General features: G+C 31.7%; 5 protein-coding genes across 5 annotated transcripts in view; 2 read left to right on the forward strand and 3 right to left on the reverse strand.

The window, feature by feature from the left end:
• Positions 1-3,587, reverse strand: part of LOC130897552 (BTB/POZ domain-containing protein 8) — a 53,143-nt gene extending 49,556 nt beyond the window's left edge. Inside the window, exon 1 of the mRNA XM_057806474.1 lies at positions 2,310-3,587. Coding sequence (XP_057662457.1) covers positions 2,310-3,275 — 966 coding nt within the window. The 5' untranslated portion in view covers positions 3,276-3,587. The remainder of the gene's footprint in view (positions 1-2,309) is intronic.
• Positions 3,588-4,891: 1,304 nt separating this feature from the next.
• On the reverse strand, positions 4,892-6,983 carry LOC130897000 (heat shock protein 70 A1-like). Its single transcript, XM_057805458.1, has one exon. It carries the CDS (start codon positions 6,922-6,924, stop codon positions 4,981-4,983), a length of 1,944 nt encoding a protein of 647 aa, XP_057661441.1. The 5' UTR covers positions 6,925-6,983; the 3' UTR covers positions 4,892-4,980.
• A 1,338-nt stretch (positions 6,984-8,321) lies between these two features.
• On the forward strand, positions 8,322-10,568 carry LOC130896908 (heat shock protein 70 A1-like). Its single transcript, XM_057805273.1, has one exon. It carries the CDS (start codon positions 8,534-8,536, stop codon positions 10,469-10,471), a length of 1,938 nt encoding a protein of 645 aa, XP_057661256.1. The 5' UTR covers positions 8,322-8,533; the 3' UTR covers positions 10,472-10,568.
• A 164-nt stretch (positions 10,569-10,732) lies between these two features.
• On the reverse strand, positions 10,733-20,734 carry LOC130896910 (mediator of RNA polymerase II transcription subunit 24). Its single transcript, XM_057805275.1, has 9 exons — positions 20,249-20,734; positions 19,931-20,163; positions 18,878-19,569; positions 18,512-18,827; positions 17,766-18,105; positions 17,399-17,529; positions 16,554-16,882; positions 11,347-11,782; positions 10,733-10,918 (listed from the first exon to the last, which is right to left on the reverse strand). Exons 1-8 carry the CDS (start codon positions 20,557-20,559, stop codon positions 11,378-11,380), a joined length of 2,757 nt encoding a protein of 918 aa, XP_057661258.1. The 5' UTR covers positions 20,560-20,734; the 3' UTR covers positions 10,733-10,918; positions 11,347-11,377.
• Positions 14,035-16,349, forward strand: LOC130896911 (heat shock protein 70 A1-like). The gene has a single exon (XM_057805276.1). It carries the CDS (start codon positions 14,310-14,312, stop codon positions 16,251-16,253), a length of 1,944 nt encoding a protein of 647 aa, XP_057661259.1. The 5' UTR covers positions 14,035-14,309; the 3' UTR covers positions 16,254-16,349.
• Positions 20,735-20,756: the final 22 nt, after the last annotated feature.

Genomic DNA, 20,756 nt, shown 5'->3' on the forward strand with positions numbered 1-20,756 from the left:
TAAAATAAGTGATAAACAAAATTCCTAAATGAATTCCGACATAAATCCAGTTCGAAGGACCAAATGTCATTGTATTCGAAGGATCTATTTAATAAAATGATAAGTATTTAGTTTATAATTTGTTTATTATTGTATTTTTCTAAAGATCGAACTAAAGATTGGTTACATACAACTACCCTGACTTAGTGAGATTGCTTCCTATATCTAAGGGTGGGAAATGCAATCCCTACTTGTTATATATTACAAGAATTTCGTACTTGCTGCCCCCTTCAAATTTATAAAATTCAATAAATAAAATTTCTAATACAAAAAAACAGGAATTAAAATAAGTGATAAACAAAATTCCTAAATGAATTCCGACATAAATCCTGTTCGAAGGACCAAATGTCGATTGTATTCGAAGGATCTATTTAATAAAATGATAAGTATTTAGTTTATAATTTGTTTATTATTGTATATTTCTAAAGATCGAACTAAAGATTGGTTACATACGACTACCCTGACTTATTGAGATTTCCTCTTATATCTAAGGGTGGGAGATGCAACCCCACTTGTTATATATTACAAGAATTTCGTACTTGCTGCCCCCTTCAAATTTATAAAATTTCTAATACAAAAAAACAGGAATTAAAATAAGTGATAAACAAAATTCCTAAATGAATTCCGACATAAATCCAGTTCGAAGGACCAAATGTCATTGTATTCGAAGGATCTATTTAATAAAATGATAAGTATTTAGTTTATAATTTGTTTATTATTGTATTTTTCTAAAGATCGAACTAAAGATTGGTTACATACAACTACCCTGACTTAGTGAGATTGCTTCCTATATCTAAGGGTGGGAAATGCAATCCCTACTTGTTATATATTACAAGAATTTCGTACTTGCTGCCCCCTTCAAATTTATAAAATTCAATAAATAAAATTTCTAATACAAAAAAACAGGAATTAAAATAAGTGATAAACAAAATTCCTAAATGAATTCCGACATAAATCCTGTTCGAAGGACCAAATGTCGATTGTATTCGAAGGATCTATTTAATAAAATGATAAGTATTTAGTTTATAATTTGTTTATTATTGTATATTTCTAAAGATCGAACTAAAGATTGGTTACATACGACTACCCTGACTTATTGAGATTTCCTCTTATATCTAAGGGTGGGAGATGCAACCCCACTTGTTATATATTACAAGAATTTCGTACTTGCTGCCCCCTTCAAATTTATAAAATTTCTAATACAAAAAAACAGGAATTAAAATAAGTGATAAACAAAATTCCTAAATGAATTCCGACATAAATCCAGTTCGAAGGACCAAATGTCATTGTATTCGAAGGATCTATTTAATAAAATGATAAGTATTTAGTTTATAATTTGTTTATTATTGTATTTTTCTAAAGATCGAACTAAAGATTGGTTACATACAACTACCCTGACTTAGTGAGATTGCTTCCTATATCTAAGGGTGGGAAATGCAATCCCTACTTGTTATATATTACAAGAATTTTGTACAAACTGAAACTTCTAATTTTTTATGATTACATGTAATTCATGAAGTAAGAATAATAATATTAAAAGGTATAAGAGTTTTTTATTTACATTTTTTTATTTTATTTTACTTTTTTCATAAAAATACTAACTTAATTCATTATTATAATTGGTGGGTGATTAGATTTTGAATTAGGTAAATTGAAACTTTCATATCAGTTATTAAAATTAAAATGTTCAACTTCTACATTATTTGTTAATTTTTTGCCTTATATATAGGAAAAGTATATTTAAAATTATTTGATCTGGGTTGATTGGAATATTATGATTGTCAATAAATGGCAAAAAATTTTAAAATATAAACATTTATACAATTATTTTCAATAAATCATTTCAAGATTTATTTATTGAAGAAATTAAGGAAGTCAAAGACTTTTAAGTATTTATGAGGAAAAATCTAATTTTACAATGGAAATAGAATTTTTTTGAACTATATAAATAGAAATAAAAACAAAATTTCATTGCTTAAGATTTTAAGTTATTTTATTGAGCTTATTCTTGAATTTGTTTAATTTGAAAATTATCTCTTTTTTAACATCATAATCAGTTATATACCTCTTTTTGGTTTCAATTAAAAATAAGGATGTTTTTATAATCAAAGTTTCTTTATTTTTTCTTATTATAAAATTCAAGTGTCTTTAAACAACCTCAACATTCTGTAGATATGACAAATGTACCACTCATTCAACATGCAAATATTTCACTAAAATTTCCAAGAAATTAACAAATTAAAAACGCCAACAAGTTTTTTCTCACTTACCTGTAAGCCATTAGTGATTCCTGTTTTTTTAACAACAAGTTTGCTACTGTCTGGCTTTCTATTTCCTTCTTCATTGCCGAAATCTGGCTCATTCTGAGTATCCAATCTGTTTTTATCATTTTCAGGGATACTATCACATTCAAGGTGCTCCTCATCAACAGATTCTTTAGCAGAATCTCTATCAATGTCATCGCTAATTTTTTCAGGGGCATTTTCGCTACTACTAGATGATTTTGAGGTAACCGAAAGGTTTTTGATCAGTGAAGCACTTAGTACTTCAATACTAACCCCTTTACCATTTGATCTGATTTCTAGTTCTTCTGACTGCCGGCTAGTTCCAGCTACAGAATTAGAATCTCTATTTGAATTTATAGAACTGACACTGGAGGACAAACTACCACTGCTTTTACCCAATAAATTGGATTTATTAGTAGGCTTAGGTTTTCGGAAAGAAATTAAAGAAGAGCTCAACTTGACCGGTTTCTCTTTTTTTGGACCTTCAAAATCTATAACCATAGAAAATATATTTTTCTTGACTGATGGATTAGGCAGAGATGATGGGCTTTCATTGACATCATTCAAATCAACATAAAAACCTAATGGAGATTTTCTTGCTGCTTCGTCAGAATCAAGTTGCACTATAGAATTGTATGGGGTACTAGTTTCAGGAAATTGGGGAGCATTCAAATTATTTGATGGAAAAGAAAAGTTCTCATCGTTTGGTATTTGAACCATAGAAAAATGGGGTACTGATGTTTGAAATAACAAAGCACCTTGCCTGCGTTCATCGTTTCTTCTTTGATCGACGACAATTTCAGACTCATCTGATAAACTGGCAGCATCAATAAAACAACCGCTGAGGAGTTGTTGATTATGGAGTTGTTTTTGTTCTTTAGTCCGACTTCGCCGGTCTTCATCGCTACCCAGACCTGAATCCATGTCACTTTTCACATACTTTTTATTCATCGGAGGTGGCACGTACACATTAATGACCCGTTAATATTATTACCTATATTTCGATTTAATTTTCAATAAATACATGAAAATTTTGTCCGTCGACACCTACACTATGATTTTAGATAACCCGAACGAAGAGTTCAATTCATCTTTAGAGGAATATTTGTTTTGTATCTCATAAACATCAATCGCTCGATACCCACTACACGATTCGATCATTGATAAATAAATACAGCTACAAGACCAAACAATTAAAAACTGAACAGGTTTCCTGCCAAATAATAAAAACGGTTTCCATGCGACTGCGTCCAGAGTTTGAATAGTCAGTAATAAGGAGTGGGAATACTGAGCTACGTTGTCATGGTTTTTTTTTTTAATTTATACCTGCCTGTATCATTTGCATTATTAAAATTATTTTTTTAATTCTACGTATTATACATAATCAAAAAAGTTTAATCACTGCATTGAACACGTTATACATCTATATTTTTACAAATCTACTTGATTACCAGATGAGATTTGTTATTAGGCTATTTAATCTAAAATATTCGAATTTTTTTATTTGTGCTAAATATGAAATTTTATGGTACTTCAGTTTTAGATTCGTCAACAAACCATTGTTTTTGTTTCTTTGGTATATATTGAGATTATTTACCACTAAGTTCATTTTGTTTATCACAAATTTAAAAAAAAATCCTTATTGTAGACAATCGATTCACTAGCTTGAGATTTTCAATAAAACTAATGATATTAAAATTCGGTAAATATTTCTTTTTGAAGTATTGAAAATTTATAAGAAATTGTTAAAAAATCTTTCCAACTAATGTTTAATAATATAAATATCTGTCTAGTGAATATATTTCAAATACACGACAAATCGTACAATTTGGCAACGTAACTTTTCATGTGGTTAGAATTTAATGATTTCTTGTTGATAGAGTCGAGAGGACCCGATGAATCAAGCGCATGCTTACGTATATGGCGCACTATACGGTTTCATACAGTATTAATTTAAAATTTAATTAAAGTACATACGTCAGGTTGTATACATAATTCAGAAATAACTTCTAATCAAGTAATCAACTGGATTTTTCAAGATTAGTCTCAACGATTATTCAAATAGATAACTCAAAATAAAACTGGCGCAAACGTATTTTTTAATATATTAAAATATGTCTGTAGGTTATGTGTATATAGAGTGCAGAAATTATTTCGTTGTTGATCATGTTAATTATTAATTCGTTGTTTAAATGATTGGGAATAAATAATTTAAGTAAATATTGTGAATATGACGTAAGATGTAAGAATTTGTCTAAATATAGCATTCGAAGATGACAATACACATTCTTTGGAAAAAGTTTCACGTATAACGCAACAGTTTCGTATAAGATTTGAAAGATCACGATTATTTGTGAATTTACTCTCTTATCACTTATTTATTTAAGATAAACAATAGGTTTAATAGAAATTGGAACATAATATTTTCCTACCATCAATAATTTTTTAGATTGGCTGAATTGCATGGTAAAAATGTTGATTAAATTAATGATCAATACATTGAATGTATTATTTGGTTCCAGTTATAAGTGGAGAAAAAAGACAATAAATATAAAAAACAATTTATTTGTAATAAATAATTATGTACAAAAATCAGTCTTATTAAATAAATACTTCAATATTTACAAAATACATAATTTATACAATTTAACTAACTTCAATCAACCTCTTCAATAGTTGGACCACCCTGTCTTCCTCCAAATCCACCAGCTTGTTGACCACAGCTACCGGACATTCCACTTGAATATTGGTTATTATTTTGATTTCCTTGATATAATTTGGCCATTATAGGACTACATACTTTGGTTAATTCTTTTTGTTTTTCTTCATACTCTTCCTTATCAGCCAAAGTGTTGCTGTCTAACCATTTCAAGCAGCTGTCACATTCATTTTCAATAACTGATTTATCTCCAGATGATAGTTTATCTCCACAATCTTGGATAGCTTGTTTCAATTGGAAAATATAACCTTCTAATTGATTCCTGGCAGCGATTTTCTGTCTTTGGCGTTCATCTTCTTCCTTGTATTTTTCAGCCTCCGAAACCATTCTGTCAATATCTTTTTGTGAGAGACGTCCTTTATCATTCTTGATGGTAATATTGCGGGAGTTTCCAGAGCTTGTATCTTTGGCGGAAACATTTAATATACCGTTTGCATCTAAATCGAAAGTGACTTCAATTTTTGGAACTCCACGTGGCGCAGGAGGAATGCCAGTCAAATCAAAGGTTCCTAACATATTATTGTCTTTCGTCATGGCCCTTTCACCTTCAAATACTTGAATTGTGACTGCTGGTTGGTTATCTGCGTAGGTAGTAAATGTCTGTGTTTGTTTGCATGGAATTCTTGCATTTCTTTCGATGATCTTCGTCATAACTCCCCCTGCTGTTTCTATACCAAGAGATAGTGGAGTTACATCAACCAATAAGACATCTTGAATTTTGGAATCAGATTCACCACTCAAAACTGCTGCTTGGACAGCTGCTCCATATGCTACAGCTTCATCTGGATTGATGGATAAATTCAAAGATTTTCCGTTGAAATAGTTTTGAAGCAGTTGTTGAATTTTGGGAATTCTTGTAGAGCCTCCAACCAATACTATATCATGGATTTGTCCTTTATCCATTTTAGCATCGTTTAAAGCCTTCTCAACTGGTTGAAGCGTTCCTCTAAATAAATCAGAGCACAATTCTTCGAATCTTGCCCGGCTTATTTTTGTATAGAAATCAATACCTTCGAAAAGTGCATCAATTTCAATAGTTGCTTCAGAACTAGATGATAAGGTACGTTTAGCTCTTTCTGCGGCAGTTCTTAGTCTTCGAAGTGCTCTTGGATTACTTTTCAGATCTTTTCTAAATTTCCTTTTAAATTCTTCAGCAAAGTGATTCACTAACCTGTTATCAAAATCTTCTCCTCCTAGATGAGTATCACCTGCTGTTGCTCTTACTTCAAATAAGGAACCTTCATCTATTGTTAGGATGGATACATCAAAAGTGCCTCCACCCAAATCGAATATAAGGACATTCTTCTCACCTTTCAAATTTTTATCTAGTCCATATGCTAATGCTGCTGCTGTGGGTTCATTTATAATTCGTAAAACGTTTAATCCGGCTATGGCACCTGCATCTTTTGTAGCCTGTCTTTGAGAATCGTTGAAATAAGCTGGTACGGTGATAACAGCATCTCTGACTGAAGTTCCCAAATAAGCTTCTGCAGTTTCTTTCATTTTTGTGAGCACCATCGAACTAATTTCTTCGGGAGCAAAAGTTTTTCGTTCTCCCTTGTACTCTACTTGAATTTTAGGCTTACCACAATCGTTAACAACTTTAAATGGCCAGTGTTGAATGTCTTGTTTAATTTTCGGATCATCGTATTTTCTTCCGATAAGACGTTTTGCATCAAAGACGGTGTTACTGGGATTCATTGCGACTTGATTTTTCGCCGCATCCCCCAAGAGACGTTCTGTATCTGTGAAAGCCACATAACTTGGGGTTGTTCGATTTCCTTGGTCGTTAGCAATTATTTCAACTTTTCCGTGTTGCCACACACCAACACATGAGTATGTGGTACCCAAATCAATACCAATTGCTGGAGCTTTAACCATTTTGTTGATTTTACTTCTATATATTTTTTTCAAAGTTTCGCACAATAAACCGCTGTGTAACTCTCTTGTTAACTATTCGTTTAATTCAAATATACTGAACTGCCGCCAAATGTGATCGCTTTTATATAAACAGCAAAATCGACGCGAATATTCTCGAATACTTTCGAAGTTTGTCGAACCATATATAAAGTGAAGTTAGGTATTTCTAGAAACGTCTGGAATGGAGGAATACCAATTGCACACATCAATATTCGTATTAATATCTGACGGTAGAATTTCGAATATTATTTTTAAATATATAACTAGGCTAGTGAATCATTAAGCTCAACAATAATTCATAGTCTACAGTAACTTATAAAATTTCTATAGATACATTTAAGTTTAAGACCAATAATAGATTGAAAATTCTTTATTGAAATTATCATCTTCTGTCTAATTATACTGAAACACACTACCGTTACACTTACATTACTCTTCCTTGTAAAGTCTTCGGCCATACTGCGCAATATACTTTTTTCCCTATTTTTAAATGGGCCGTCATATTATAAACGTTTAGTTTACTTTTATAGAAGAAGTTTTTAATATTAGTTTTTGGACACGAGGACGTTATGTAGATCAAAAAACAAAACAGCTGTTTCCCCTTCTCTATCGTTTTTTCGTTCATTCCTCATGCTCTCTTTTTCGGTTATATGGAATTTATATTTTTTTCTTTCATATTCAGAAACTGTACCTTCTTTTTCTTTAATTTTAATTTAATTTTCCAATTTCTTCCTCGCATCAACACATGAAACGTTTTGACATAACCTTAAAGTTGAACTACCTGAGAGAATATCACATATTGTTTTTTATAACATACACCAAAACAATTTCGTTAAAACTCTATTTTGAGAACTTGAGAGTTGTAACATACTCTGTTAACCCAATCGTAATATTTGAAAACAAACAATTTTATTATTTTAGTTTTGTATACGTGCTATTATCTATGTGATAGTAGCAGAAGAAAGCTTATGAAACGTAGAACATTGTTACATTGATAACTGGATTTTTCATAAAATGTAACATACAACCATGTAATTTTGGGGCGACGATATACCGCCATGTTGAATGCTAGCTATTCGAGTCGATTTTGATATTTATATGAAATCAATTGAGATTGGCGGCATTTATCAGTATATTCGAAGAAAGCGAATAGTAAACAAATAAATTGTGTGTAATATTGCTTGTTAAATACGTTTATTCCTGAAGTTAAAAAGTTTTTGAGTTAATTAATATCAGCAAAATGGTAAAACACTATATAAAATGAAAAACTACTTATTTTATATTATATTTGTGTAATTGGTATACACCGTTCTCCATTCTAGAACCATGTTTACCAGCTGTCGTTCATACTTATTGTTCGAGAACTTTCGAAGACACATCGCGAATATTCGAGTCGATTTTGCGTTATATATAAAAGCGACTGAAGTTGGCGGTAGATCAGTATATTCGAATAAAGCGAAAAGTAAACATAAAAGTTACAGTGAATCAAGTGCATTATTATTACAAAGTTTGATAGTAAAAATAAATTCAGTGAAGTAAAAGTATTTGGAAGTGAATTAAAATCAACAAAATGGTTAAAGCTCCAGCAATTGGTATTGATTTGGGTACCACATACTCATGTGTTGGTGTGTGGCAACACGGAAAAGTTGAAATAATTGCTAACGACCAAGGAAATCGAACAACCCCAAGTTATGTGGCTTTCACAGATACAGAACGTCTCTTGGGGGATGCGGCGAAAAATCAAGTCGCAATGAATCCCAGTAACACCGTCTTTGATGCAAAACGTCTTATCGGAAGAAAATACGATGATCCGAAAATTAAACAAGACATTCAACACTGGCCATTCAAAGTTGTTAACGATTGTGGTAAGCCTAAAATTCAAGTAGAGTACAAGGGAGAACGAAAAACTTTTGCTCCCGAAGAAATTAGTTCGATGGTGCTCACAAAAATGAAAGAAACTGCAGAAGCTTATTTGGGAACTTCAGTCAGAGATGCTGTTATCACCGTACCAGCTTATTTCAACGATTCTCAAAGACAGGCTACAAAAGATGCAGGTGCTATAGCCGGTTTAAACGTTTTACGAATTATAAATGAACCCACAGCAGCAGCATTAGCATATGGACTAGACAAAAATTTGAAAGGTGAGAAGAATGTCCTTATATTCGATTTGGGTGGAGGCACTTTTGATGTATCCATCCTAACAATAGATGAAGGTTCCTTATTTGAAGTAAGAGCCACAGCAGGTGATACTCATCTAGGAGGAGAAGATTTTGATAACAGGTTAGTGAATCACTTTGCTGAAGAATTTAAAAGGAAATTTAGAAAAGATCTGAAAAGTAATCCAAGAGCACTTCGAAGACTAAGAACTGCCGCAGAAAGAGCTAAACGTACCTTATCATCTAGTTCTGAAGCAACTATTGAAATTGATGCACTTTTCGAAGGTATTGATTTCTATACAAAAATAAGCCGGGCAAGATTTGAAGAATTGTGCTCTGATTTATTTAGAGGAACGCTTCAACCAGTTGAGAAGGCTTTAAACGATGCTAAAATGGATAAAGGACAAATCCATGATATAGTATTGGTTGGAGGCTCTACAAGAATTCCCAAAATTCAACAACTGCTTCAAAACTATTTCAACGGAAAATCTTTGAATTTATCCATCAATCCAGATGAAGCTGTAGCATATGGAGCAGCTGTCCAAGCAGCAGTTTTGAGTGGTGAATCTGATTCCAAAATTCAAGATGTCTTATTGGTTGATGTAACTCCACTATCTCTTGGTATAGAAACAGCAGGGGGAGTTATGACGAAGATCATCGAAAGAAATGCAAGAATTCCATGCAAACAAACACAGACATTTACTACCTACGCAGATAATCAACCAGCAGTCACAATTCAAGTATTTGAAGGTGAAAGGGCCATGACGAAAGATAATAATATGTTAGGAACCTTTGATTTGACTGGCATTCCTCCTGCGCCACGTGGAGTTCCAAAAATTGAAGTCACTTTCGATTTAGATGCAAACGGTATATTAAATGTTTCCGCCAAAGATACAAGCTCTGGAAACTCCCGCAATATTACCATCAAGAATGATAAAGGACGTCTCTCACAAAAAGATATTGACAGAATGGTTTCGGAGGCTGAAAAATACAAGGAAGAAGATGAACGCCAAAGACAGAAAATCGCTGCCAGGAATCAATTAGAAGGTTATATTTTCCAATTGAAACAAGCTATCCAAGATTGTGGAGATAAACTATCATCTGGAGATAAATCAGTTATTGAAAATGAATGTGACAGCTGCTTGAAATGGTTAGACAGCAACACTTTGGCTGATAAGGAAGAGTATGAAGAAAAACAAAAAGAATTAACCAAAATATGTAGTCCTATAATGGCCAAATTATACCAAGGAAATCAAAATCAATATCCGGGTGGAATGCCTAGTGGATGTGGTCAACAAGCTGGTGGATTTGGAGGAAGACAGGGTGGTCCAACAGTTGAAGAAGTTGATTAGATGTAATAAAATAATATTTTATTTGTAAAAGACTGATTTTTTTTATTTATTTATTGTTTAGTTTATTTAAGAAAATAAATTTTTATTTTTTATTCAAGTTTTTTGTTTTTTACTCAACCTTTAAACAATTCGTTCAATAAATTAATACTTTTGGTTATCTTATATCCAAGTAACGAGAATACAAAAAGGTGACTTAGTCTTTCTTATCTGCTGGGATATAGATTGTAAATGGAAATTCTGGTTTATAATCAAAAGCACATGAAAACTTAGTTTTTATTAATATTAAAATTCATATATTCAAGTAATCAAGTCAAGACTAATCATAAGCATATTTTTATATACAATACACATGCAACATAAAATTATAAATCATATTTAGCTTCATATGGTGGTTGTTTAACATTCATTTCATCCATCTCTTCAGAGGCCTTTCATTTTCATCCTATCCTGAAAAAATAGAAAAGGTATTTGTACTGTGTACTTAGTACAAAAGAAGTTGCTAAATTTCACTGGCTTAAATTAGCTATAGCAGCAAAAATTAAAATTGACACATTTATAACATATATAAAAGAGGGTGCAGCAAATACTGGTAAGTAACACAAGTATTTCTCATTTCAAATAAAATATATTTTCTCCTCAAATGCCTTAAAATTGTAAGAATTAATAAATTCTAAATTAACTTGCCAACAATTAAATATTGTTGTGAATTATTTATTTTTAAATTTCGATTTAAAAGTCAAAATACCAGATTTTGAGTTAAACACACATTGAGGTAATGAAGTTGACAAAATAATTTATTCATAGTTTTCTTTTTGCAAATGATCTGATTCATTTCAAATTGAGCTGATATCAAAAAATAACTCGTAAAATTATACCTGGTACTGCTCTTGTAAATATTCCAAGTATTTATCGATTATTATTATCCTTTACATTTTTCAAGTGGTAGTTTCTTAAAATACAAAGATCTTTTGCCATGTTGATTCTACCAGAAGTGCTTGCAACATCATGGATATGTAATAAAAGTGGATAACTGAACAATTCCGGCATCGTTTTCAATAAATCGGATATCAAAGAAGGTGGAATAGCCCCCAAAACTGCACTAGCAGATGGTACTTTTACTTCTACTAGAGATTTTATTAAATAAAAAGCAAAGTATGTTTGTTGGGTGATAGATCCTTCTTGAATAACTCCTTCAAACATGTGTAGAAGTTGACGTAGTGAAATTATCAATTGTTCCAAAGGTTTAGATTCTTCTTCTTTTGTGTCGGATAAACGACTCATTTTTGCTACTGGGGGTTCTGTGTCAAAGTCCTGAAACATAAAATACATAATAATAGTAGTTCAAAATATATTCTGATTAAATTCGGTTATGATCACATAAGTGTAAATTTAAACTTGGGTTAGGAACTGTAGCCCCTCTCTCCTGATCAAGTTCTACACAGCAAACCTCCCCGTGTAGAGTCCCATATAGGACATCGAGTCTTGATCTGGCATGACAATCTCTCATCAATTCTAAGAGATTGATATCAACCAAAATCTGCCCTATGGTCACCCATTTGGCTCCTTTTCCGGACTGTGCCCACCTCTAGACTCCTGGGCGTTTTAGTTTTTAGGGATAGTATACCTCTCCTATTTCCTTATCTAAGCAGTAAAAGTCTCTTTTGTCTACTCAACTATCCCATAAGAATTTATTTCAACAAATTTTTCCATATTAGTTGTTATAAAAATAAGTAAATAACTTTTTATATTCCAGATATTTCTCAATGTTACTAATATTTAGCATTTTTCCTTCTCCATTTGATAACGTTTTATTTCCAAGGAATTTAAATGTAAATAGACAATAGTTATCAGATAGACTTTATTCCAAAAAAATTTAAAAATTATCAACTTTAGAAGAGTAATACAACAAAGAAAAATATATTTTTAATGTGATGGAGAATGAATAATATCAATAAAGAAAATATGTTTATAAAAAAGATATTTATTTCTTGTAGCTTGCAAAACAAAAAATTATTTTGTAGAAGAATCAGTATTTTTAGAAATACTTGAAACTATTTGTCTAAGTTCAATCAACTTCTTCATCTGTTGGATCAGTCATTTTTATCTAAATCTACCAGATTGCTGATCACAAACATTCCTAGTGAATATTGATTACTATTTTCTATCCTTGATATAATTTTGGCAAAACTTAGTTATAACTTCCTATTTTTTTTTCGTACTATTCTTTTTTCACTAGAGTATTCTAACAGCCTTTGCATTTATTTTCAACTATTGATCTATCTTCCACTGTTAACCGTTTCCACAATTTTGCATAGTGTATTTTATTTGAAAAATAAAACAACTTCCGAATTGATTTCTAGTAACAATTTTTTATATATGAAATTCCTTGTATTACTTATATTTTTAGCCTCTAAAACCATTCCGCCGATATTTTTTTAATCTTGATAGTGATGTTAATGGTAATTTCCTAAGCTTATGTTTTAGCAAAAACATTTGACATAGAGTTTTTCTAATTCCTTGGTCAATGGTAATTATTTTAAATTTTTCGTGTTGCCATACACTCACACAGTAGTTGGTCTCAAAAAATATTGCTCAAACTTTTATATTATACTTATTAATAGACGAAGATAATAAATCCTATTCCCTCACTATACAAAAAAATTAGCAAATATTACGCATAACACAATTTATCCCGAATTGTTCATATTACGTTTCATATACATATAAACAATTAACTAACCTCAAATTACATATAAACTTCAAAATAGACCGAATATTCTCGACTTTTCTTCGTTCTCGAACATCGATTTAGTTGCCCATTTCTAGAGTACATTCAACTAGGTATCGATCAATTGCACTACTGACTTTTAGGATTAACAATAATTACATCCAAAATATATATGGAAATTATACTATTAGTTGTATCAAAATAACGATAGTGAATTTACAAATATCAGACATACATATTAAATTAATGGTTAGCATATCTATTTAGTGAACGGTAGAAATAGAATTGTCTAATAAGTGTAAATCATTAGATTATGCTGAGAAGAGACATCTACTCATCCCATTTTTTTCTCTAAGCCAATCCTTTTGGGAATTAAAATTTTCAATATTAACAATAATAATTGAAGAATAGAGATTAACATATAAATACACTTTGTCATTCTTCTAACTAAGAACAAGTTAAATGCTTATAATGATATCAAAGTTTTTTTCATTTGAAGATTCAAATAAGTCAATCAATACATTTATGAGTGGATAATAATGGAATACTTTATTTGAGCAATTAATGGATGTTCATGATTTATAATCTAAGATTAGATTACTTTCGAATTTGACAATTTTCTGGTATGTTAAATAATAATGATATTATGACAAGCAAAATATATTTTAAATATTCTTATGTGCATACATGAAGTATTAGAAAATGAGATATTATAAATTTAGCGCTTTAACCAGTAGAATTATTATAAAATGATTCACCAAATAATGTGTTGTTCAACTCCAAATTAATTCATCTACAAAAATGTACATTATTAATCCAAAAAGTTGTTTGTGCAATTGGTACAATCACATCACTTCTAGAAATTTATTTTCATTTGGATGTGATGCTTCCCTTGTTCGAGAAACTTCGGGAGATTAGTCGCGAATATTCGAGTCGATTTTGCGTTATATATAAAAGCGACTGGAGTCGCCGGTTATTCAGTATATTCGAATAAAGCGAAAAGTAAACATAAAAGTTACAGTGAATCAAGTGCATTATTATTACAAAGTTTGATAGTAAAAATAAATTCAGTGAAGTAAAAGTATTTGGAAGTGAATTAAAATCAACAAAATGGTTAAAGCTCCAGCAATTGGTATTGATTTGGGTACCACATACTCATGTGTTGGTGTGTGGCAACACGGAAAAGTTGAAATAATTGCTAACGACCAAGGAAATCGAACAACCCCAAGTTATGTGGCTTTCACAGATACAGAACGTCTCTTGGGGGATGCGGCGAAAAATCAAGTCGCAATGAATCCCAGTAACACCGTCTTTGATGCAAAACGTCTTATCGGAAGAAAATACGATGATCCGAAAATTAAACAAGACATTCAACACTGGCCATTCAAAGTTGTTAACGATTGTGGTAAGCCTAAAATTCAAGTAGAGTACAAGGGAGAACGAAAAACTTTTGCTCCCGAAGAAATTAGTTCGATGGTGCTCACAAAAATGAAAGAAACTGCAGAAGCTTATTTGGGAACTTCAGTCAGAGATGCTGTTATCACCGTACCAGCTTATTTCAACGATTCTCAAAGACAGGCTACAAAAGATGCAGGTGCTATAGCCGGATTAAACGTTTTACGAATTATAAATGAACCCACAGCAGCAGCATTAGCATATGGACTAGATAAAAATTTGAAAGGTGAGAAGAATGTCCTTATATTCGATTTGGGTGGAGGCACTTTTGATGTATCCATCCTAACAATAGATGAAGGTTCCTTATTTGAAGTAAGAGCCACAGCAGGTGATACTCATCTAGGAGGAGAAGATTTTGATAACAGGTTAGTGAATCACTTTGCTGAAGAATTTAAAAGGAAATTTAGAAAAGATCTGAAAAGTAATCCAAGAGCACTTCGAAGACTAAGAACTGCCGCAGAAAGAGCTAAACGTACCTTATCATCTAGTTCTGAAGCAACTATTGAAATTGATGCACTTTTCGAAGGTATTGATTTCTATACAAAAATAAGCCGGGCAAGATTTGAAGAATTGTGCTCTGATTTATTTAGAGGAACGCTTCAACCAGTTGAGAAGGCTTTAAACGATGCTAAAATGGATAAAGGACAAATCCATGATATAGTATTGGTTGGAGGCTCTACAAGAATTCCCAAAATTCAACAACTGCTTCAAAACTATTTCAACGGAAAATCTTTGAATTTATCCATCAATCCAGATGAAGCTGTAGCATATGGAGCAGCTGTCCAAGCAGCAGTTTTGAGTGGTGAATCTGATTCCAAAATTCAAGATGTCTTATTGGTTGATGTAACTCCACTATCTCTTGGTATAGAAACAGCAGGGGGAGTTATGACGAAGATCATCGAAAGAAATGCAAGAATTCCATGCAAACAAACACAGACATTTACTACCTACGCAGATAACCAACCAGCAGTCACAATTCAAGTATTTGAAGGTGAAAGGGCCATGACGAAAGACAATAATATGTTAGGAACCTTTGATTTGACTGGCATTCCTCCTGCGCCACGTGGAGTTCCAAAAATTGAAGTCACTTTCGATTTAGATGCAAACGGTATATTAAATGTTTCCGCCAAAGATACAAGCTCTGGAAACTCCCGCAATATTACCATCAAGAATGATAAAGGACGTCTCTCACAAAAAGATATTGACAGAATGGTTTCGGAGGCTGAAAAATACAAGGAAGAAGATGAACGCCAAAGACAGAAAATCGCTGCTAGGAATCAATTAGAAGGTTATATTTTCCAATTGAAACAAGCTATCCAAGATTGTGGAGATAAACTATCATCTGAAGATAAATCAGTTATTGAAAATGAATGTGACAGCTGCTTGAAATGGTTAGACAGCAACACTTTGGCTGATAAGGAAGAGTATGAAGAAAAACAAAAAGAATTAACCAAAGTATGTAGTCCTATAATGGCCAAATTATATCAAGGAAATCAAAATAATAACCAATATTCAAGTGGAATGTCCGGTAGCTGTGGTCAACAAGCTGGCGGATTTGGAGGCAGACAGGGTGGTCCGACCATTGAAGAAGTGGATTAAATTCTTCAATTGTATTAATTTATTTTTGTAAAGACTGATTATTGTACATAATTTTATGTTATATTTGTTATACAATATATATTTTTTCTTTTTTGATTTGTTTGTTTTATTTTTGCTACTGTTATCAACAGAATAATGAAAAGACTTGGACATAAAATTGAGTAATTAGATAAGATATATGTCACAAAAAAATAAATAAAAAATTTGGGAATCAATTATACAGTTGAACATATTTTTAGACACTCAGAAAATATTGAAAGAATTAGTATTTATAGATAGAATTTTGTGTTAAAAACTTACCTCTGAAGATAGAGCGTCCCAAGCAGTATAAACACAATAACTAGTAACGTAAGCCAGTGCAGGCAATTGTGGTTCCATCAGACCATCAGCTTGTACATCATTATATAATAATTGTGGTAAAACGTGTGACAACAATTGCTGTGTACATCCCACTATGTCCACATGAAACATAGCCAAAGCCAGATCAATGCCTCTTTGTAATTGATCTCTGTAACGAAGTTTTACTAATTCATGAATAACTGCTGAAACTAGCCACCTTGTACCAGCTGTTTCTAATAAACAGTGAAGGGCACCGGCGGAGTTATTATCCAACCAACCTCTTGATATACCTCAAAAATTAAAAAATATCAAGACTTGTATTTTTATTATAGTTAAAAATAGAAAAAATGGAACATGACAGATGGATATTATTCCATCAAGATTTTTCATAATCAAATTATAAATCTGAAGGGAAAATGAAAATTTTCCACTTTTCAAACTCACAAAAACAAAACCAAACAATAATCGTAAAAATGAAGATGGTTACATAAACGAAAAAACAATGAAGTCTGGAAATACCATTGAAAATTAAGAAGATCAAAAGAATAAAATAATGAAAGTAATTGGGATGAATACCGTTTCAATAACTAAGGTATCATATTAAAACAATTTACTACTGAAGAGGATAACTTTATGACCAAAAAAAATGTCCAAGTATATAATTGCAAGTGTCAGTGTAGTAGTAAGCAGTGTGTTCAGAAAGAGTTTATTAGAAAAACAATGAATGGAAAATGTTGAGAATTATCAAGATAGAAGATCACCATCGAAAATTGCACTCAAGGTTTTTTTTTTCTTTAAAGACATACCTAATTTCCAAGCTTGTCCTAATTGTTCAGTTGCAGGTTGTCTGGAAACTAAATAATGACCCGTTTTTATAGGCAGTGGCAACTGTACATCTCTTTGCATCTTTTTAATAATCTCACAGGTCAACTGCCATCTAAAACACAAATACACAATAGAATTTGACGATTTGAAATATAAAAGTTGTGATGAATCAGTCTTCTATAGTCTCTATCAACTTTTAAAGTTGATTAAATTTAAAACAGATTTGCTCTTCGCGATCCTGTTAGTTTATGGTCAAAAATTATACTATACAATTAGAAAATTTATAGATTATATTTTAATTTTGATTAATCCACATTTTATTTATATTAAATACTAAATAATCATAACCTATCGTTCAAATTATCCTCTTCTGTGGCAGTTATATTCAAATTTAGAAGTTGTTGCACCATATTAATAGGTTTGAGTAGAGTTTCCTGTGGTGCTGTTCGCATGTAAGCACACAACCATGCGGCAGCAACAATCGGCAAGCAACACATTTTACCTCTAACGGCATCAAGAATTCGTTTCACGTCCTGAGGTACAAGAGCACCTTGTTCCCAAGCTACCAGAACTTCATGCATAACACCAGGTATATTGAAAAGGATCTCTTGCCATTTCACTCCTGGCTTGAACTCAGATTCTCCTGAGTTGAATTGCTCTAACAGTGATTGAATAATAATGGGGTCACCTAAAATAAATAAGGCAAATTTTCATTTTATGGTAATTTCAAATTTCATTATTTCAATTAAGTTTCAATAGACTATATCGATTAATTATAATAAACTTAACTATTCCATTGTATTTCCATCCACTTTACCAGAGGGTAGTGGGAATATGTTAGTGAGGATTTGTCCTTTAGCTGGCATTTGCATTTTATGATCAATAAATTAATGTTTTAAAATTCCCATTCTTGTGGACTTAAACTACACCTTTATAAAGTGCAACAGTTAAGTTTTTTACAATTTATTGCACATTATATTGAAATGTATACTATTAGATTGGAGCTAAGTCGAAACAAATACAAACTGAAGGGAATTCTCAAATATTCAACTTTCTATATCTACTTCAAAGTTATCAAAGTTCTGTCTGCTCACCTAATCTAAGTATCTGATCTGCAGCTTTTGGTTTGTGCCTTTCTACCATACATGACCTTACCCACTGCTCAAATAATGACTCTCCATCAGAATCCAATACTGCTGCTGCTCCATAATTTTGAACAATGGTCACCAACATAACAAATGTTATATCAAAGAGCTGAGATTTAGCCTCACCAGCTGATTTTGAACACTCATTGAATTTAATTAATCTGTTTACCAGGGTACCAAGTTTGTCTTGCACAGTTGCCACTGCAAGTATCAGTTCATAGCTGTTTCCAGCAAGAACTTGATGTAGCATCTTCAAGAGAGCATCCTAGAAAGATAATCTTAGAAAAAATTTCACTGCTTTTTGTAGTTTTTTACCTGAATTTTCTGATAATCGGAAGAAAGTGTTTTTAGTATACCAGTTAATGTACTCTCTGCACAAATATGCCAATAAGTTGGCATATTATTCCCGGGACCTGAATCCATTTTCAAAGATGGGGGTGTTTTTCTCTTTTCCAAAAACATCTTGACTTGTGGTTCAGATAACAATTTATTTTTAGATAACTCATCTAATAAACATTCAAAATTTGAACAAGAACTATTAGCATCCATGGCATCCAGCAAAGGACTATGCTGCAACATCAGCTCTAGTGCAGTTACAATACTAATACTATCTGAACTTCCTGCTAATTCCAGAAGAATGTGGGGTACTTTTAAAAAAGCAAAAGCACCCCATTGACTTTCATGTGTAGTCTTTCTGACATTATAAAGAGACATCAAGCTACCTCTCATTAATTCAGCATATAGTCTAGCATTGCTAAATCCTTTCAATTTCTTAAATATTTTAAGTTGTTGTGCCAATATAGTAGTCGAAGTACCAGGGTTTCCAGTTAGTTTCACCTCTAACCAACATTGAATTAAAGAACCTGGCCAAGTTTCAGTTTTAATTGGCAAATGAAGAATAGTTACATCTATATTAGCAAGTTTTCTTATATAAGGGAGTATTTCATCTTGTTCTTTGAAAATTGTTTCTAACTCTAGACATTTCCTGTTTGTTTCAGCAAATAAGTCTAAAAATAACCCACATAGGTGTTAAGAACTATATTTAAGAAAATTTTGTGGTTTTGGTGTTTTTATGAAACAATTAAAATAACTTGAAACAAATGATTGGATTGGTATAGCATTACTACTATAGCAAAGACTTGATTAACTAAACCAATAGTTGTCTCTGTTCATTCAAATAATAAACATTTGGACACTTAATTGAATGAATGAAGAAAAGCAGTTTGTTATGTTATTGTATGATAAATATTGCTAGACAATTATTTAAAATTCATAAAACTTCAAAAAACAATAATTGAAACAATGCAGTTTTTGGAGCAGTTCTAAAGCTAATGTTATTTGAGTCAATTGCAAAAAACTAAAACTTACCCGGGTCATTATACCTTGCAAGACACATCATGGATATATAGAAATCATCTGTTAGAATTATTCTAAGCAGTTCAGATGCTTTCTTAATAATAATTGTATCAGATTGGCAATGTTGTAAGATATGCAATAACCATAGGGCTACTGACAAGACAGCTGTAGCAAGTACAGTTTCTTCTGGTTTTCCACAGCTAACAGTAATACCTGGTAACATTCCCTCCAAAAATTCAAGGAGACTGAAAGATACATGAATTTAATATAATCAAACTACAACATTTATCTAGCACATGATTAAAATTGGATCTATTTAAATAACTTCACCTGAATACACAATGAACTTTGCTTAATTGGTTATATTTGCTTAATCTTTGTAGAACAGCTGCATGAGAAACAAGTTGAGCACTCAGAGAATGTCTTAAATAGCTGAGAACTAACTGGTTTGCTCCAGCACCAACAACCGCTTGCTGCAAAATGCAATCTGCTAAATTGTATACATCTCCACTAACTCCTCGAGGAAGAACAGTTTTTATATTTATACCCCATTGCAAATCTGACCATCTTTCTCTCCAAGCTCGTAATAATAAAGCTTTTAAGCAACTAGTCTTGCTAGTTGTTTTTGATTCCATTACCATGATTAGTTTTAGTATTTTCACATAAAATAGCACATATTTATAACCCCTAGAAGTAGATCCAAATGCTTTTGGAAGCTAAGTCATAATATAATTAATCATAACCCCATAAAGGAATTTATTTATATTTGTCACGAAAATGAATGTGTTTTCTTCTTCTTCTTATTCAGGGGAGCCAAATTATAAAAGTAAAGTATGAA

The sequence above is a fragment of the Diorhabda carinulata genome, chromosome 8 (assembly GCF_026250575.1).
Source record: "Diorhabda carinulata isolate Delta chromosome 8, icDioCari1.1, whole genome shotgun sequence".
In the NCBI taxonomy this organism is placed as follows: domain Eukaryota; kingdom Metazoa; phylum Arthropoda; class Insecta; order Coleoptera; family Chrysomelidae; genus Diorhabda; species Diorhabda carinulata.

What these genes read in the sequence shown, in the direction of transcription:
- LOC130896910 (XM_057805275.1), bottom strand. Translation starts at nt 20,559, where the DNA reads ATGGTAATGGAATCAAAAACAACTAGCAAGACTAGTTGCTTAAAAGCT. An exon ending in CCGATTATCAGAAAATTCAG is followed by an intron (nt 18,828 to 18,877) that starts GTAAAAAACTAC and finishes TTATCTTTCTAG; the next exon opens with GATGCTCTCTTGAAGATGCT. An exon ending in AGATCAGATACTTAGATTAG is followed by an intron (nt 18,106 to 18,511) that starts GTGAGCAGACAG and finishes TATTTATTTTAG; the next exon opens with GTGACCCCATTATTATTCAA.
- LOC130897000 (XM_057805458.1), bottom strand. Translation starts at nt 6,924, where the DNA reads ATGGTTAAAGCTCCAGCAATTGGTATTGATTTGGGTACCACATACTCA.
- LOC130896911 (XM_057805276.1), top strand. Translation starts at nt 14,310, where the DNA reads ATGGTTAAAGCTCCAGCAATTGGTATTGATTTGGGTACCACATACTCA.
- LOC130896908 (XM_057805273.1), top strand. Translation starts at nt 8,534, where the DNA reads ATGGTTAAAGCTCCAGCAATTGGTATTGATTTGGGTACCACATACTCA.